The 19,556-nt window shown below is 39.5% G+C and overlaps 1 protein-coding gene across 1 annotated transcript in view; it reads left to right on the top strand.

Annotated features, from left to right (window-relative positions):
- Positions 1–19,556, top strand: part of dph1 (diphthamide biosynthesis 1) — a 75,842-nt gene that overhangs the window by 45,331 nt on the left and 10,955 nt on the right. The window contains exons 4-9 of the mRNA XM_057351221.1: positions 1,685–1,806; positions 8,139–8,293; positions 8,968–9,089; positions 13,781–13,849; positions 14,014–14,170; positions 17,854–17,954. Coding sequence (XP_057207204.1) covers positions 1,685–1,806; positions 8,139–8,293; positions 8,968–9,089; positions 13,781–13,849; positions 14,014–14,170; positions 17,854–17,954 — 726 coding nt within the window. The remainder of the gene's footprint in view (positions 1–1,684; positions 1,807–8,138; positions 8,294–8,967; positions 9,090–13,780; positions 13,850–14,013; positions 14,171–17,853; positions 17,955–19,556) is intronic.

Here is a 19,556-nt window from a genome sequence, read left to right as displayed (position 1 = left end):
AAACAGCTCCTCAGAGATGCACCTCACTGGAATGCTTGTCCTACAAAGTGAAGGAAGGAAGCCAAGGGCGAGCTGTAGCAGCATCTCTTTACAGTGTGTTAAACTGGTGATGATGGGCTCTTCACATTATGGAGTTGCTTGGCGTCCTCGGTTGACTTTTTTGGTAGTGAGCAGCACATTAAAGCTATAATGCTTACATTCAGGTTCCAATGGTGGAAAAATGTGAATTGATCAAAGATATTTGGTGAGAAATGTATAGGAATTACTGTGAGCGGTATTTTTTACTGGCCATGAAACTGTTGAATGAAAATTTCTTTCTGTGACAAATTAATTATTTAGCAGTTTTTTTCCTTGCATGTTTGTGATTTTCAGTCGCGTCACGTGAGTGCGTGAGACCAATAGAAGATCAAAACGTCACAGCGTGACCTCTCGGTACAGTAATGGATGTAAAAGATGGAAGAATCGCTCATGCTCATTTTCGCTGCACCGTCCGAACGAATTTCGCATGCTCTAAGTCAAATCTGACCGTGGCATTACTCCACCCCTCCCTTTCGAAGCACTACGGTGACTGACACAGAACTAAAATGTCGTCACGTTTTCACTTCTTTGTAGGGTTGGGGATCGAAAATCAATTCCAATTTGAAATCGCAATCGAAAGGCTAGGAATCGGATCGGAAACAAAAGGAATAGGAATCGGATACTTGAGATTGAAATTTGAATTCCTCTTATCAATTCATGTGTGCATATTTTCAGAAAAGTACACATGTTGCGTGATCTGCTGATATCTCAATAAAAGCCCTTATGAAAATTACAAATATTTTTACTATAGTCAGCATAGTTTAACTATAGTATTTGCATTAAAAAGCACAGGAACCACATATTAACCATAGTTTCATAATAGTTACTACAGTTTAACCATGATGTAGTTCAACTATGGTAATAAAAATTGTAGTAAATCAGATAAAACATGGTTCTATGTGTATACATATATACACAAAACGGTGCTCATAAATATAGATATTTTTTACAAACAAGTCAATAAGCAGGCTAAATGACCATACAGGTTGATATCTAAATGTTTTACTTCAACTGTAATCGAAACTGGGAATCAATAAGAATCGAAATCAATTGGCAGAATCAGAATTGGAATCGTAATCGATCAAATTCTAATGATTCCCAATCCTACTTCTTTGCAGTGGAGATAACGTATTTACAAAGCTCGCTCTGCAGTGCAGTTTGTCCATTTAGGGCTATTGTAGAAACAACATGGTGAACTCCATGTAAGAGGACCTGCGGTGTATCTAGATAGAAATAGCTCATTCTAACATGTTAGTTACTAATCTAAAAAAATACAACCAGAACTGAGCTTTTCAAAATTTTGTTGAATTTTAGCATTCACTAATGGCAGATGTTCACATTAGCTGTGTAGTGTGCTCTGTCATCTCTGAAGGTTATTTCAGATGTTGTTGCAGACCACACAGAGCTCATCCACCCGCAGTCGAGCTGCAGCGATCTGGCTCTTACGGTTAGCGGGTGCCCACTTAACTAGAGACATGGCCATCTGAGTGACATTTCCTCTTTTTAGCGATTGATCGGCTGACTGTGTGGACCCTTCGTTTCACTTATGGCTTGCTATAGGTTGGTGATCGAAGTCCTTGATTGGTTGATTATGTTGTTTTGTCAGATTCACAGAAGCGGACACTCTGGTGATGGGAGACGTGACATATGGGGCCTGCTGTGTGGACGACTTCACCGCCCGGGCTTTGGGAGCTGACTTCATGGTGCATTATGGGCACAGTTGTCTCAGTGAGTTAAACAAACACAATTCTTATTCATATACACTGAACAAAATTGTAAACGCAACACTTTTGTTTTTGCCCCCATTTTTCATGAGCTGAACTCAAAGATCTGAGACTTTTTCTATGTACACAAAAGGCCTATTTCTCTCAAATATTGTTCACAAATCTCACAAGTGTGCCTTAGGCTGGCCACAATAAAAGGCCACTCTAAAATGTTACAGTTTTACTGTATTGGGGGGGTCCGGGGGGTCCGAAAACCAGTCAGTATCTGGTGTTACCACCATTTGCCTCACGCAGTGCAACACATCTCCTTCACATAGAGTTGATCAGGTTATTGATTGTGGCCTGTGGAATGTTGGTCCACTCCTCTTCAATGGCTGTGTGAAGTTGCTGGATATCGTATACGCCGATCCAGAGCATCCCAAACATGCTCAATGGGTGACATGTCCGGTGAGTATGCTGGCAATGCAAGAACTGGGATGTTTTCAGCTTCCAGGAATTGTATACAGATGCAGCATGGGGCCGTGCATTATCATGACATGTGACATGTCATGCTCTGAATCAGCATATACGATATCCAGCAACTTCGCACAGCCATTGAAGAGGAGTGGACCAACATTCCACAGGCCACAATCAATAACCTGATCAACTCTATGCGAAGGAGATGTGTTGCACTGCGTAAGTGTGCACTGCCAATACAGTAAAACTGCACATTTTAGAGTGGCCTTTTATTGTGGCCAGCCTAAGGCTCACCTGTGCAATAATCATGCTGTCTAATCAGCATCTTGATATGCCACACCTGTGAGGTGGATGGATTATCTCGGAAAAGGAGAAGTGCACAAGATTTAACAGTAACACAGATTTAGACAGATTTGTGAACAATATTTGAGAGAAATCGGCCTTTTGTGTACATAGAAAAAGTCTTAGATCTTTGAGTTCAGCTCATTAAAAATGGGGGCAAAAACAAGTGTTGCGTTTATAATTTTGTTCAGTGTAGTTTAAAGAGACTTGATCGAAATATAAACATGCTCTTGTCATTGGGTTATGACATTCCAAATCATAATGTTAGCATGCCATCTTTCTACACATCTTTGGTTTCCAGTGATCCATTTCAAGGTCTTTCATTAACGGGTACAAGCATTTCTGAAAACAATTATGGAGAATGGAGGCCAAAAAATCTCCAGGGGTCTTTTAAGAGCAAAGGCTGGAGACAGTGGGTCGTGATAAGGAGAAGTAGTGTCGTTGTCGTATGGATTATAATTTTGAAGTGCTTTGCCGAGCCGCTCTCAATAGCTCAGTGTGGTAGCCGGTCCAAGCTGTGATGTGTAAGGGATAGCAGACGTTCTGTGTGAGCCTGCCCGTATGTTTACTCAGCAGATCAATAGTGCACATGCATTAAGGTTGTCCTTTGAAAGGCTTGGACGTGCCAACCAGGAGCAGGCCATTCCTTCACCACCTGCTGTCTGTCAGCAGCACAACATACAGTAGAGGAAATGCTAAATCGATAGGGCCAATATATCTCCGGCAGATTCAGAAAAATCACACCTCGCCCAAATACCAGAGCTGGCCAAGGGAATATTAATCTTGCATCTGAGGGCCGAAGCCTGCGGCAAAACACACATATACACAGACAGTCAAAGTCAAAACATCTGAGTATGTGCATGGGTGTGTCGTAAACATTGTGAATTATGTGTAATTTTCAGTTTAGGCTGTCACAATATAAAGATTTTGACAATATTCATAATATCAGTAATCTGGGTGATCAATATTGTGTTTATACTAAACATATGATAATATTGTAAATAATCCAGCACCAGCATCTGGTTGACTTTCCAGAATAGTAGGTGATAGTATTATACCCATGTAACATTTTGTTGTTATCATTGTCTTTTTTCAAATAAAACTAATCTGAGCATTCATTTTGGCAATCTTTGGCTGTTATTTTATTTTGTGACAGTCCTAGTTTAGATCTTATGGCTCTTACAACAGATTGTGACAAATTGTGACATGATTGTAAGTCTCTTTTAGTACTTTATGCATACAGTACCTGATTGAACACACAATGTAGTCTGGTCATTCACAGGCCTGTAATGCAAAACACAATAGAACACTGGTGATAAGTTAAATTAGCTTTTTTCTTCCGTATTTGTGACAGTCAGCTTTGAAGCTGCAATGTTTTGATGGTTTAATGGGGGGGAAGAAAACACAAAAGCTAATGTTGTTGACTAATATTGATCTTGTGTTTGTACTGCGTGTGAATAGGCCTTTAGTCTTTGAATTATAATTTATATTTATTCGTCACATTAGAGTGACTTGATCATTGTTTGGATAATGAGAAGTTGTTAATAATATAAGATGTTCTGTGTGATTGACACTTCATTGTGTTCGAAGATGTTGGAAATGGAAGTTGATGTAGAAATAAGCTGCTCGGACTTAAAAACAAGATGAAAGTAAATCTATTGTTTCGTTTTTCTATAATCATTTCATTTTTATAACAATGTTTTTATCATTTCTGTAATTATAATTTCTGTGTAAATGCTTTTTATGCCGTCTCTACATTAGACAGTCGGTGCAAATGAAAGAGAAAAGAGCAGTCTTTCAATTTCATTGACTTTATGAACCTCTTCAAACATATCTGCTAATATTTTAACCCAGAGAGAGTTGTGAGTATGTGTGTAAGGGAAGAGAATGTGGATGAAGATGGTGACTGAATCCACGACTCTTATTGACAGAATCTGTAATCCAGTACCTCAGAGATGACGTATTTTTGTAGGCTAACCTGGAAGTAAGCGCCACGCTGGTTCCCTCGACCGAAAGCCTATGCATTTTTCCCATAGACTTTTGGAAGAGCGCAAAAAATAAGCTCTGTGATTAACAAAGGTTTATGATGTTTACACGTTTGGTCTATCAAGATAATCTTTACAAATTAACACCACATGTGTTACTTTTGAAGCCGAAATACAATCGGCAGAAGTAAAAAGCTAGCAGGATGCTATAAACAGACTACACTTAAGGTCGCTCGATATCAACGTCACCACCACCAAGCCTCCGACAACTCTTTCTGACTTTATTAAAAATGTGTTTCCTATTAAGTAATTTCTCCGTGAATTAATCCGCATCTATGTTGTAAGATGTTTGTGCCCATGTTGCATTATTTGTGAGCTTTATATGCGCGATGACGTCTAACGTCCCCGCCAAAGGAAGTAGTCGCTTTTTGCAACTTGTTTGCAACCGCCATTTTTAAGACGCAATAAGCCTTTAAAAAATCACAAACGGTTTGTAATTGGTGTGTTTTATGTCTTAGAATAAAATGTGAAAATATTTAGAGGTTTTGTTTACAGACCTTATTTTGGGCGATTTACCAAAAACCCATTAAAAAAACCCATATACTTTGGAGAGATGGAACCAGAATTCCTAAAATGCTAACTCTGAGCCTCCCTATTGCAGTGAGTAAGTGCTCTCAGTCTGCTGTGCTAATTGGATAAGAGAAATGGATTGATTCCACTTAACTCAAACCCTCCAGGCCCCCTGTCTATCTTTTACTAGTTTTCTAACACCTGCAGAAAGACGCTCCTGCCAGTGTGTGTTTCATACATGCATCACATTCTGATACTGACCCACTTACCAAACCTTTATCGCCACAGTCAGTTTTTCCTCCCACCATTCTTCCAACCAGTACATCACTTCCTCTGGTAACAAATCAACAGCACTTTGTTTTTTTCTGGATGTTGTCATTTTTCGAGTGTTTGTGCATCTGTGCAATATGCTCTGTGGCTTTTTTAAAACAATCTCAAACAATCAACGTGCAAATTGTTTATTTATAGACGTGTTTGTAAAGAACAGGAGGAAGCATTTAACATTAAACATACGTCAGCTTTGAGATTATATACAAATATGATGCTTAAAGTCCCAGTGAAATAAAAAATTACAATGCATATTTTTTCATGAAATATTGTTTATTGTAAATAGTTTATCAATGTGGGTCATTCTCTTTTTAAAATTTGTGTGCCCTCATAATCTTCAGTTAAAATCTGAAAACGCACTTCCTTCCTGTAATGACTATCCATCTTAGATGACGTATATTATAGGGATGCACCGAATGTTCGGCAACCGAAAATATTAGGCCGAAAATAGCAAAAAAAGCATTACGTGTGATATGATCAAGCAGCAACCAGCACAGAGAGAGAGAGAGAGAGAGCGCGACGTGCGCACTATTAATGCAGTAAACGTGTCGGCAGTGTGGGGCATTTTTAAGTGTCAGAGAAAGACACAGCACGGGACTTGCCGCACCACAGTAAATTTCTGAATGAAAGCATCTTTACCGGTCGGTAACTTGTGTACTTCAGACTGGAGCGGGCGGTCTGACAGTAGCCCCGCTGCTCGCGGCATCCTTTGACATCATACAATGGTCGAGTGCACACAGTTCCCTGTACTAAACAACCTGTCAAAGTATGTTCTGTGCAACAGTCAGCTTTTGTGGGCGGAGTTTGGAGGAGAGACGTGAACTGAAATGGTTGTCAGTCAGAATTGCTTGCATGGATGCTTTTTTTTTTGTAAATCATTTTGCAGTGTAGCCTATAATAATCCAACAGTTTTCGTTTATTCATATTTTTAGCTTATAATGTTGAATGACACTTTTTAATGTAGTGTTTTGTATAGAGTACAGTACGCCTAATATAGGTTATTCATGAAGGGAGAGGGCTCATTTTAGTTGTTTTAATATAGCCTACTTGTTTTGCTCTATTTTATTTTAAATTATATTGTATTATATTGAAAAGCAAGACAAAATATAAAAAGCACATTTTGACCATTCAGTTTATGCAATAGTGAAGAAATTGGCTAATTCATTTCAAAATGAAACAGCTGTTTTTATACATCCGAACAAATCGCAGAGAAAGCCATACCCACTATTTTTCTCATTAGAAATTCCATTTCACTCGGAAATGCGTCAAAATACGGAAGTAAAAACGATCGCAACTTCCGGTTCACAGGGACTTTAAAATTTCTGTGCTTTCCAGGTGATGTGTTCTTTCATAGATGTCTCTTACCTGGAAGTCTCCGCCTACTTCCTGCTTTGAGCAACATTATTTTGCCCTTTCTTTCCTCCTTGTCTGACTGTCTGGTCTCTTCCTGTTCTTTAAAAGTTAAACGGCCCCCGTGTTTCAAAAGCTTCCTACCAATGACATTTGCCTGATAGCAGTGAAATGGCCATTACAGATGGAGCTTTAAAAAATGGACCAAGAAGAGCTGCAATTATGACCGTCAGCGTTAAATGATAATGTAGATGGGCGGAGATTGAAGCCCACGTCCCTCTTTCAGCCCTGCTATCTTTTAAATGGGTTGTGAAATGAATGGGATTAATAAATATTAATTAAATGGCTTACCCCTTTTTGGTGCGTTGTCTTCTTTAGCAGTGTTGGGTGTAACTAGTTACTAAGTAATTAGTTACTGTAATTTAATTAATTTTCCCTTGAAAAAGTAAAGTAAGGGATTACTCTTGTTTTTTCTGTAATTTAATTACAGTTACTTCTGATGTAATTAAAGTAAATACTTTGCGTAATATATGTGTGTGCAGAAGAGGAATTTACATCAAAATTCAAAGTCTAACTTCAAAATCCATGCTTTAATGTATAATTCTCACATTTGTAATTAATAATAATACTTTATGTAGTTTTATATTATTTATTTGAATGAATTAAAAGAGCCGTTTCATGTCTATCCTTGAATCACTTAACTCATCAAGGTTGATGTAGGATATAGAAAGTAATTAGTAATAAGTAATTAAATACTTTTTGAAGAGAGTAACTTGTACAGTAATCTAATTACATTATCGAATGTGTAATTAGTAACTAGTAATTAATTACTTTTTCAGAGTAATTTACCCAACACTGTTCTTTAGGTCTGAAAAGGGCTGATTAACACAGATTTTTGTTGCGTTTTGTTTTGAAATTCTCCATAAGAAATATGGCGAATTGTGTCATTTCTAATTCAATGTCATTTTGATAGCACTGGTCTGGATTCAGTACACATGGCACACCAACAGTTGTGTTTTTTATCGTGGTTTTAATAATATATTGAATCAGCTTTCATTTGTACATTTTTAGTTCATGTTCATTTTAGTAACATTTTTAGCAATGTGCTTTTGTAATTGTATTATTTAGTTCTTTATTTGTATAAAGGCAACATGTCTCATTTTCATGTAATTTATGTTGTTCAAATAATATTTAAGATGATATTTTATTTGATTTCAAATGTTTAGTTTTGGTAAACTATAATAACCACTAGGAGAACCTAAAACCTTTTTTAGTGTGCTAATGTTTTTTGTGCTTGTGTCTTTAGTCCCCATTGACTCCACAGAGGGAATCAAGATGCTGTATGTGTTTGTAGACATTCAGATTGACACTGCACACTTTCTGGACTCGCTCAGGTTCAACTTTACCCCTGGCCACTCGCTCGCCCTCGTCAGCACCATCCAGTTCGTTGCTGCCTTGCAGGTGACCTTTGAACTCCACTGCTTATTCGGTGATGCTGTAACTATTCCCTGCGGTTCAAGATGTTTTCTGCTTCATTTACTCTCTCTCCATCATTTACTTTCCTGCTTCAAGATTTCTAAAATCATATAAGATTGTGTGTGTGCGTATGTGTTTGTTTGTTTGTATGTTTGAGTTCTCCCATAATTGCGAATGTTTGTGTATGTGGGTGTGTTATGTGATCTTAAACATGGATAAGACTATTTCAATAAATTTAAACACTTTCTGTATTCCCTTCTCACTTTCATTTTGACCCTCTCTATTAAATTTACTTTTGTGTTCTGTGAAGGCTTGCCTAATAATGACCCGTGTTATTTCTGGAGGTGTACACAGCCTGTGTTTGTCATATGTGTGTGGGCCCGGCTCTGGAGGTCAGAGTAGTGTGAATGCATGCGTTCATTTGATTGCATTTGTGTCATCTCCTCCACTTCACCAAAAGAAAACTGTAACTAATGTCCCACCTACATAACATTACTATAGCACTACTTGCCCTAATTATTTGGCACTGGTTTCATTTTTCTTTGTTTAAGAGAAAGCCTGTGGGTGTCGGGATGTGTTGAAGATGACTGTTCTTTTTGTCGGATATTTCCTGCTATGGTCTCAGCATCACCTTTGGTTTTTATTTCCTCTTCCTACAGGCAGCCAGTGTGGAACTGAAACCAGATTACGAGGTGCTGGTACCTCAGTGTCGCCCACTTTCTCCTGGGGAGATCCTCGGGTGTACCTCGCCTCATCTGCAGAAGCACGTTAACGCCATTATGTAAGGACAAATGATGTAGGCTGTAGCATTTAAAAAATATGAAGAGAAAGATACAAGCTATGATAAAAAGCATATAACTATACCTGACCTTGAGCCAAAGAGAGTGTATTGTCGTGTGTGTGTGTGTTCTGCCTTTTAATCTGGTGTGTGTGTGTGTGTGTTTGAGAAAAAAGTGTATTGATGACTGCGTCTTGGCTTGTTCTTTCATATTCACCCGTCACCTCTTCATCAGAACGCCTGTCAGCTTCAGACATACACAAGCGCCCATGTCACTGACCCCCGAAATGACACAGCTATTCTTCAAATACCCTTTTTCATAGATCATTTACTTTATTTTTCACTTTGCCCTCATCCTCTGCAACCAAATTAAAAACTTTCTTCTAATGTGATGTTATATTGCGAAGCCAAATCACAACCATATAATTAGCAGCTAATTAAAGCTTACACAGAGCCTGACTTTCTCATAAGATGTAATATGTTGGCCGGGGGTCTGAATAAAGTCCTAGGGAGAAGAAGATTATAGCTTTGTGCTGAAATTACACAGGTCCTTGGCTGATCACCACCTTCATGCTATCTCTGTTGCATTGGGCGAACCGTAAAATTTGGTGTATTTAATCGAATTTGAGGAACAAGGCATACAGGTGTCTGCAAGAACACCGACAGGGGGCTGGGGCTCGTGCGTGTGGTTCACGTGAAACATCAGAGCGTGGTGGGCGGAGTGATGGCGAAAAAGTGCCAACAGAACTGTATTTCCACCTGTGGTTTTTTCTGAAATGAGTGAGGTATGCCTCAATACTAAAGGCATAATGAACAGAACTGTCGGTGAGTGGGTCTATGCTGTGAAAAGCAGTTTTAAGAACTGCAAATGGGCCATTTCTAATCGTGTATTCTCAGTGGTGCCATCTCCGATAAATACATCAATTTGTGGCCGTTTAAGTTATGCCGTTAAAAACTGAGCTGGGGCACCGTCGACACTTTAATGCCTCTGCCGTAACTGCAATATTTGTAATAGAGACCCTTGAAAGAGACAGTGCGGTAATCCAGGAAAATTGGTGTTTTATTACGGTCACGTATTAAAGGGAGAGAGAATGTGTTTGCAGTGAGGAGTTTTCATCTTGTGGTTACGTCCAAAATCTGTGAAATGATGCCTTTTCAGGCAGTATACTGGGGTAATGTAGGAAGTTAACATGTTGTCTACACTCTAGAAAATGCTGGGTTATTTTCAGCCATTTTTTCCCCCATTTTTCAGTGTGTGTTTTCCCTGGAAAGCAAACTTGGAGGCAAGAGGTATCCTTCACTGCCTATTATATCTCACAATCCTGTGTGTGTGTGTGTCTGGTTCAGCAGTTTGCTGACAGAAAAAAGTGGCCAAGGGCTTTTAATGCCCCCTCAGGATAGATAAAACTGGAATATGTGTTTGCTACAAAATAAACAAAAAACTACACTTTCAGGATATGTTTTGGACTAAATCATTTGGCAAAATGGCAAACCTCTGCATATCAGGGAATATTATATATACATGGAAAAACAAAACGTTCACATTTACTACAATTTTATCTGTTTTTAATATTTGTTGATCCTGTCTTTTGGTAATATTTTATATTATTTTTCCTGGGCTTTGTCTTTATAAACTTTGCTCGTGTTGTGTGTCATTTTTGGCCAAGCCTCCTTAAAATATTCTTAAAGCTGAGCTGCAGTTTACACTGCAAACACACCAATGCAACAAGCATACACTACTGTACATCTAATGACTTGATATTTAAAAGAAAGATATTTGGAAGAATGCTTGTATCCAAACAGTTCTTGGCCACCATTGACTACCAAAAAAATTGCTTTATAAATGTTATACATTTTGTTTTGGTGAACACTAAAGAAGATATTTTTAAGAATGTAGGAAAGCAAACCGTTCTGGGGCACTTTGGACTACCATTGTAATTTTTTCTACTCTGGTAGTCAATGGTGGCCAAGAACTGTTTGGTTACAAGCATTCTTCCAAATATCTTTCTCTGTGTTCATCAGAACAATGACATTTATACAGATTTGGAACAACTCAAGGGTGAGTAAATGATGACAGGGTGAACTTTCCCTTTAAGAGGTTCCCAAGTCATTGACTGACTAGGCATCAGCCTTCGGTTGCAGTCACAGCTGGTGTGTTTGAAGGGTAATAAAAATGAACAATAAAAAGTGTGTTTTACTGTGTGTGTGTTTCAGAGTGAAGCATGGTTGGTTTAGCCTTTGCTCCTGTGGACCCTGGAGCTTTCCACCCACAGTATGTTCCGTAGCATTTCATAAATGTGTCTTAATTAGCCACTCTAATTGTAGTAGCATTCCCCAAGGCGTCTATCAGGTTTGCCAGGTTAATATATACTCCTATTACCAATGGCAGGTCTTCTCCTGTCTGCACCGCCGAGGATAATCAGTGTTCGCGTGTGCGTGTGTCCAATGTTGTTTGTGCGCTGTTTACGACATGACCTAATCATATCAGGACATATTTAACATATAACAACGACAAACCATGGTTCACACCAAAACTCAGACAGCTTTGCCAGGCCAAAGAGGATGCCTACAGGAGTAGGGACAGAATCTTGTACAATCAGGCCAAGAACACACTGACAACGGAAATTAGAGTGGCTAAGAAGAGCTACACTAAAAAGCTGAAAAACCAGTTTTCAGCAAATGACCCTGTCTCAGTGTGGAAAGCCCTGAAAGACATTACAAACTACAAGACACCATGCCCCAGCACTGAGGCAAATCAACAGCTTGCTGATGACCTGAATGAGTTTTACTGTAGATTTGAAACCCCGGTCTTCAGGTTTCTTCTTCAAACGCTGCACCATTACTCCCATCCCAACGAAATTCAAAATCACAGGACTTAATGATTATAGACTTGTTGCCTTAACTTCTGTGGCCATGAAGTCATTTGAAAGACTATTATTGGCTTACCTGAAAGACATCACTGGACCTTTACTGGACCCCCTGCAGTTTGCTTACTGAGCAACCAGGTCAACATCTGGACAGAGAAGGGAATTATGCAAGGATCCTGTTTGTGGACTTTAGTTCAGCCTTTAACACCATCATCCCAACACTCATCCAGACAGAACTAACCCACTAACTAACTCTCTGTTCCTAGCTCTGTCTGTCAATGCATCACCAGCTTTCTGACAGTCAGGCAACAGCTAGTTAGAATTGGTAAATTCACATCCAACAGCCGTACCATCAGCACTGGTGCCCCCCAGGGATGTGTGCTCTCCCCACTGCTCTTCTCCCTGTACACCAACAACTGCACCTCTACTGACCCCTCTGTCAAGCTCCTGAAGTTCGCAGACGACACTACAGTTATTGGCCTCATCCAGGACGGTGACGAGTCTACTTACAGAAGTGAGGTTGAGCAACTGGCTGTCTGGTGCAGTCATAACAACCTGGAGCTGAACACGTTCAAAACAGTGGAGATAATAGTGGACTTTAGGAGAATCCCCCCTGGCACTCCCCCCACTCACCATCATGAACAGTACTGTGGCCACAGTAGAGTCATTCAGATTCCTGGGCACCACCATCTCACAGGACCTGAAGTGGGACATTCACATTGACTCTATTGTCAAAAAGGCCCAGCAGAGGCTGTACTTCCTTCGCTAGCTGAGGAAGTTCAACCTGCCACAGGAGATGCTAATACAGTTCTACTCAGCTGTCATTGAATCCGTCCTCTGCACTTCCATAACTGTCTGGTTCGGCTCAGCTGCAAAAACTGACCTCCAAAGACTACAACGGATAGTCCGGACTGCTGAGCGAATCACTGGCACAACCCTCCCCACTCTTCAAGAACTGTACTCATCCAGAGTGAGTAAAAGAACTCGCAAAATCACTCTGGACCCCTCACACCCCGCATACTTTCTCTTTGCACTGCTGCTGTCTCTTCAGCGCTACAGAGCACTGAGCACCAAAACAGCCAGACATAGGAAAAGTTTCTTCCCTCAGGCCATCTACCTCATGAACATTTAAATGTTCTCCTACTGTGCATTAAAAAAATGCAATACACAACTATTTACTCATATTTATTATACATATGTTGTTGATATAATATTCAGCTATCTACTTTCCCCTGCATAACTTGTATATAACGCAGTATAATTTGTATATAGCACATCTGTTCATACAATATACTGCCTATTGTTCTTTTGTCTAATATTGTCCTTTTTGTCAAATGTGTATTGTCTCTCACATGTTTATTTTTACTTTTTGTTACCTGTGCCTTGTCACTTTTTTAACCTGTATGTGCGCTGTAAGCTTCTGTCACTAAGACAAATTCCTTGTGTGTCCAAGCACACTGGCAATAAAGCTCTTTCTGATTCTGATGTCACACGGGTTTATTTGCAAAGTGCCTGGATTGTAGCCTATAACCCTACATGAGTAAGACTCGCTTTCTTGTGTTCGAGTTGTTGTGACTTCAGAGCAAGTGGCTCTCACCCTGATGGCTTACTGGAGGTTAGAGATGCTACTTTGGTTTGTTGGTTTTGTTCTGGTCTTTAGGTTGAGACTATCTTTTTGAACTCAGTCATGATATTTTGTTACACAAATCCCATTAAAGTGGATCTAGAGTTTTATTTTATGCCGCCCACTTAGACATGTACACACATTCTCTCTTTCTCTATATCTTAATTTTCACTCTCTGATAAGAGTTGTGTTTGTGTCTTTAGATATCTTGGCGATGGAAGGTTTCACTTAGAATCCATCATGATCGCCAACCCAGAGATACCTGCATACAGGTAAACCAGTGGTAGACTTTCAGATTTTTTACTAAAGCTGTCTCATGAGTTAGGGATTTAAAAAAACACAAAATTATGTAAAATTATTAAAGATCGTATCAAACAATCCAATTGTTTGTTAATAATGTGTTGTGTTGATGTGTATGTAAATTTTATATCTGCAGGTATGACCCATATAGTAAAGTGTTTTCTCGAGAATATTATGACCATGAGGCCATGAGGGCCACCAGACTGCAGGCCATAAAGCGAGCCAGCGCCGCCCAGAGATGGGGCCTCATCCTGGGCACCCTCGGTCGCCAGGGCAACCCTAAAATCTTGGAGGTGAGACTGTCTACTACTCCACTTCATACAACACATATCCTGTTTGTTTAAAAATGTCTGTGTTCCTCAAGATTCATGAGCTGTTTACCCAGCTCGCACCAGTGCTAAAATCTCGCCTCGCATCTTTCACGAACACACACCCTGCGTCATTCAACTGGAGAGAGAGAGAGCACTAGGGGTCTTAATCGATTTTTTGAGGTGGGGCGGTGTTTTCTGCCTCCCTTCTGCTTCTCCATCTCCTTGCTTTGTTCTCTGCCTCCCTTCTGCTTCTCCATCTCCTTGCTTTGTTCTCTGCCTCCCTTCTGCTTCTCCATCTCCTTGCTTTGTTCTCTGCCTCTTTTCATCTGTTCATTTGTATGTATTTGGATTTGACTTTGTATTGGCAGCTTTTCCCCTCTTCTCATCTCATCCTCTTTTAATTGGTATGCATGGAGGAGAGAAGTGAGAGGAATTCAGCGACTAGACAAACAGTCATGGTGATTCTTGGGGAGATTGCTGTAGCTCTATGCTGTAGCTCTCTGCTATAGCTCTCTGTGATCTTGTTTTATCCCCAAAGCTCATGGCATGCCCTTTTGAACAGTGATGTACATGTACCCCAGATGAGATTACAACAGGTTTCTGTGGGGTACTTTTGAAAAGTTTGTTTGATGTTAAAGTTATACAGAACAACATATTGATGCTGAAAAGACTGCAATGAATTTCAGGTTTGAAAAATTGGTACAATTAATCGCCCTCATGTCATTTCAGATCAGCATGCATTTCTTTTGTGGAAAAAATTATGGAAAGCAGAAATTGTTTATAATTGTTCCATGCAATTATAGTGAATGGGGAATCTTTGAAGATTCCAAAGCCTCAAAAAACCTTAAAATATTTTTGCGTCTTTTTAGAAGATTGAAAACTCTGTTCTACATTCATCGTGATGGCAACTTTATTGCAAAAAATGTTACGCAAGATTATAAAAGTATTAAATCCGGTCCATTTATTCAAGAAACGCTGTGGCTTTGTAACATCCCACATTAAACCCTCTGTGTACTAGTAGCAGCTGACTCAGGACTTCTAACTATATTAATTGTTCTTGATCTAACCTCAGCGTTTGATACTATCTCTCATAAAATCCTTTTGGACAGATTGCAGTTGATGGGAATTGTTGGTACTCCTCTGATTTGGTTCACATCTTACCTTTCCGGTCGTACTCAATTTGTTCAATTGGGCCAGTTCAAATCTAAATCATCAATTATCACTGCAGGTGTCCCACAGGGATCGGTGCTGGGTCCTTTATTATTTATTTATTGCCACTTGGAACCATTTTTAGGAAATATGGTATCCATTTTCATTGTTACGCAGACAACACCCAGCTTGATTTATCTTCAAAACCCACTTCTGAACTTCCTCCATCCTCTCTTTCTCACTGTTTGTCTGAAGTTAAAACCTGGTTTGTAATTTAACTTAAGCTTAATAGCAGTAAAACGGAGGTACTTCTTGTAGGTACAAAAAATAGTATGTCCAAGACCAATGCTTTCTCTATGTCCATTGATGGTTCTATGATTACTCCTTCAATGCAGGTTAAAAGCTTGGGGGTTATCCTTGACAGTACTCTATCTTTTGAAGCGCACATCAACAAGATTACTAAGTCTGCTTACTATCACATTCGTAATATTAATCGCCTCCGCCCTGCCCTTTCAACAAGGAGCACTGCTACCTTGGTCCATGCTCTTGTTACCTCACGTATCGACTACTGCAATGCCCTTTTCTATGGTCTCCCCCACAAACTCTTACTCAAGTTACAGTTAGTACAGAACTCGGCTGCAGTAATCACTAGAACCCCCAAAATGGATCACGTATCTCTTGTTCTCCAACAACTTCATTGGCTTCCTGTCACACTGCGTATTGAATTTAAAATCCTGCTCCTTGTCCACAAAGCTCTTCATAACCTGGCCCCATCCTATTTATCAGATCTACTTACCCTATACCCCCTCTCGAACTCTTAGATCATCATCTACATCCTCCCTAGTTCTTCCTTGGATGCGCCTGACTTCTATGGGATCTTAGGCTTTCAACTTTGCTGCTCCTTATCTGTGGAACATGCTTCCACAGGACATCTGTAATTGTGACTCTCTCACTACTTTTAAATCTCATCTGAAAACATATCTTTTTAGACAGGCATATGTACAGTATATGACATTTTATGTGTTTTTTAAGTAGTATGTTAATTGTTTTATGTTTTTATTGCTTGTACGTTGTCGTTGAGTGCCATGTAAGGCGCCATTAAATAAAATGTATTATTATTATTACCTGTCACCTGAACGCACATTGTGTACGAAGTGCAGTCGTGACCTTTTCAAGGTTAACTAAACCAGCTAATCTGTCCATACAGTATAAATAAAGCAGAAGAGTACAATCTACTCCTTTCCACTCGCCGCCTTTATTTTGGTTCTGCTTTGAAGCCGACCATTCACCTGCGTACCTCCTCACTGATGTCGGCAGGTTTCTGCTGGTAATATTTGTGGTCCTATGGGCTTCACACTTCAAAGTGTGTGGGGAGTCTTGTAATGCGAGGCTTTATCCTGAAGTAGGAATTGTGCTGCTATTCCCTTTTCCTCCCGTCTTTCACTGGGGATTCAATAATTAAAAGTGAAGGAATATGAATAAATGAAAGGTGCATTATAGCATTTTTATACAAAGACTACTCATGCTGGTTATTGGATCATTGCATTAACCTTTTGCTTTTAAAGGTCCAACGTGTAATTATTTTGGATGATCTATTGACAGAAATGCAATATAATATACATAACAATGTCTTCAGAGGTGTATAAAGACCTTACATAATGAAGCGTTATGGTTGTATTATCGTAGAATGAGCTATTTCTATCTATATCCTGTGGGTCCCCTTACATGGAATTCAGCATATTGTTTCTACAGTTCCCCAAAACCGACAAACTGCTCTACAGAGCGTGTTTCGTACATTAAATATGTTATATCTTTCTGCAAAGAAGTGAAAACATGACAACATCTTAGTCCTGTGTCAGCCACCGTAGTGCTTCGAAAGTGAGGGGAGAAGTGAGCCGTTGGTTGCAGTTTGTAACTTCACCACTAGATGCTGCTAACTTTCATACACTGGACCTTTAGTTTATCAACTTTATTATAATTCAATCTTTCAACTAATCCTCAGTCATATTTTTTATTTACAATTTTTTTAATACATTGATATACAGTGATGTTTTTAAGATTTTATAAAGCTTCTCTTACTGTATATTTTAGTGATTTGTTGAAATAGGCATGTGGAAAACCAATAAAAAGTCATTAAAGCAAAACAGGCTGAACAAATTAGTCATAAAAACCTAGAATCCAACACCTAAAATGGTTATTTGTTTTAGCGACACACTGTCTTTAATGCCCTGATACTGGAGCTTTGAAGAACATAAAGGGTTTCTTCATTAAAACAGTTTACACAAGTGCAGCATCAGTGGCCCTGTGAAGATTTCTCATTAGTCGATAGGAAACAGATTTTCTTGTTCTTCAATAAATTCTGGAAATTCTTAGTTGTAACAGTTTTCTTTCCTCCTACACTGTCACGTCCTAATGATGTTGGCAACTGTTCTTGCTGACCTTGAGCTCTGTGCATGAAATTAGGTGTTTTATGTAAATCTGTTTTGAAATTCTGGATGTAACTTCTATCTCCGCAGCATTTGGAGTCTCGCTTAGAGTTTTTGGGCCGCTCGTGCACTCGAGTGCTTCTGTCTGAAATCTTCCCCAGCAAGCTGGAGCTTTTCGCGGACGTGGACGTGTAAGTTCATCCCCTATCTACATGCACGGTCACGGCCTCTATTTCACACAATTAAACACCAGCTCACTTCAGGCATCACACGACGAAGCTCCTCCACACAGGTTAATCTAGGCCTAGCACACCCTGAGGACGAGCCAGGTAACTATGATAGGAATATCACAAGCCGCATCAGACGGGGTCATGGGTTTTGTTTTGTGAGCATCTCCTCTGTGGCGTTGTCGGGTTATTGCTGTGGTAGGCTGAGAGATTATTGAGGGAGGTTTAATGGAAAGAAAGATGAAAGAGTTTTGTTTTGTTTTGTATTGGCCTAGTGTCTGAGTGTACAAATACTGTGAACTAAATAATTCTTTGTTATTAAAATATTGCATAGTATTGATAATATTTTGCTGTTCCCTTCATAATATAAAAATGCGCATAACGTAGCTGTAATTCCGAAACCTTGTGGCTGTCCTTCTGAATGTGCAAATTCGCAGATTTTTAGGAAAATTGATAGAATCACTCTACTTTCTAAATGATAATACATTATGTTGTCAAAGTTGACAAGCACTTTTTAATACTTTTTATTTTTAGATATTTGCGACATAAAAGGTGACTAATAATAATGATTTATGGCAAAAAAGATCACAAAATACTATATTACAGAATATATGATATATAAATATTTTCAAGTCAGCTTCAACTGACTTGTCTCTCTGTCTGCATGATGTCTGTCTCTGGGGAAAAGAGAGGGGTACGACTAGCATCCTAGCATGGAGCAGTGGGTGAACGTGGCCACAAAAGGTCTGTGAGAGAAAGAAAGAGAGGTGGAAGGAGTCAGGGACGTTGTGTTAAAAAGTGAAGAAAAAACATCCCTATCAGTCGTGCAGCTCTCGTTCTGCATATGTAACAGAAGCAGGCAGAAGAAAGTTACACGTCTCTCTCTTTCCCTCTCATTTCATCTATGAGCGGCTATGTCAGCGGCTCTCGCAGTGATGGGTGTCATGCTGGCAGAAATGAATATCCTAGCGGAGGAAGAGAGAGAACATCGGGAGGACATTTCAGAGGGAAACGTGATCGTTGATGAATGCCACACTGATGATGTCAATTTGCTGGAGAAGATGAGATGATGTGAGATGAAGGTATCAGCTGACTGCCAGCAGCCGCCACCGTAATTGGATGGTTTATCGAACCGTCCATTGGGTAATTGCTGGACAGAGAAGCGTCGTTGATACCTGGACCATTGCAAACGCATGTTTCCTAGTCTGGTGGATGATGTTGGATGTTCGGCCTGGAAATGAGAATGTGAAACCAGTGGACTTCAACATTTGAAAATACTGCTTCATTTCAATACACCAAGATCTTTGTGGATACTCGGGTCAGTGTGTTTGACGTCTGTTAGGAGGTCATTCATATGCCGAAAAAAGCAAATGGGAGGTTTTTCTGTTATGCTAGGCTTTACGAAGTGAATATCAAGCTCTCAAACTTTATTCTTTATAACTTTATTTACACAATGACAGGAAAATGAGCAGGTTCTCCAGGATGGAAGATAAAGGGGGAAAATATTAGTTAGATATTAAATATTAGATATATTAAATATTAGTCCATTGGTCAGTGATGGGTCTA

The sequence above is a fragment of the Triplophysa rosa genome, linkage group LG14, assembly GCF_024868665.1.
Source record: "Triplophysa rosa linkage group LG14, Trosa_1v2, whole genome shotgun sequence".
Taxonomy (NCBI): Eukaryota; Metazoa; Chordata; class Actinopteri; order Cypriniformes; family Nemacheilidae; genus Triplophysa; species Triplophysa rosa.
Note: the sequence above shows the minus strand (reverse complement) of the source record. Positions and strands in the feature narration are given on the sequence as shown.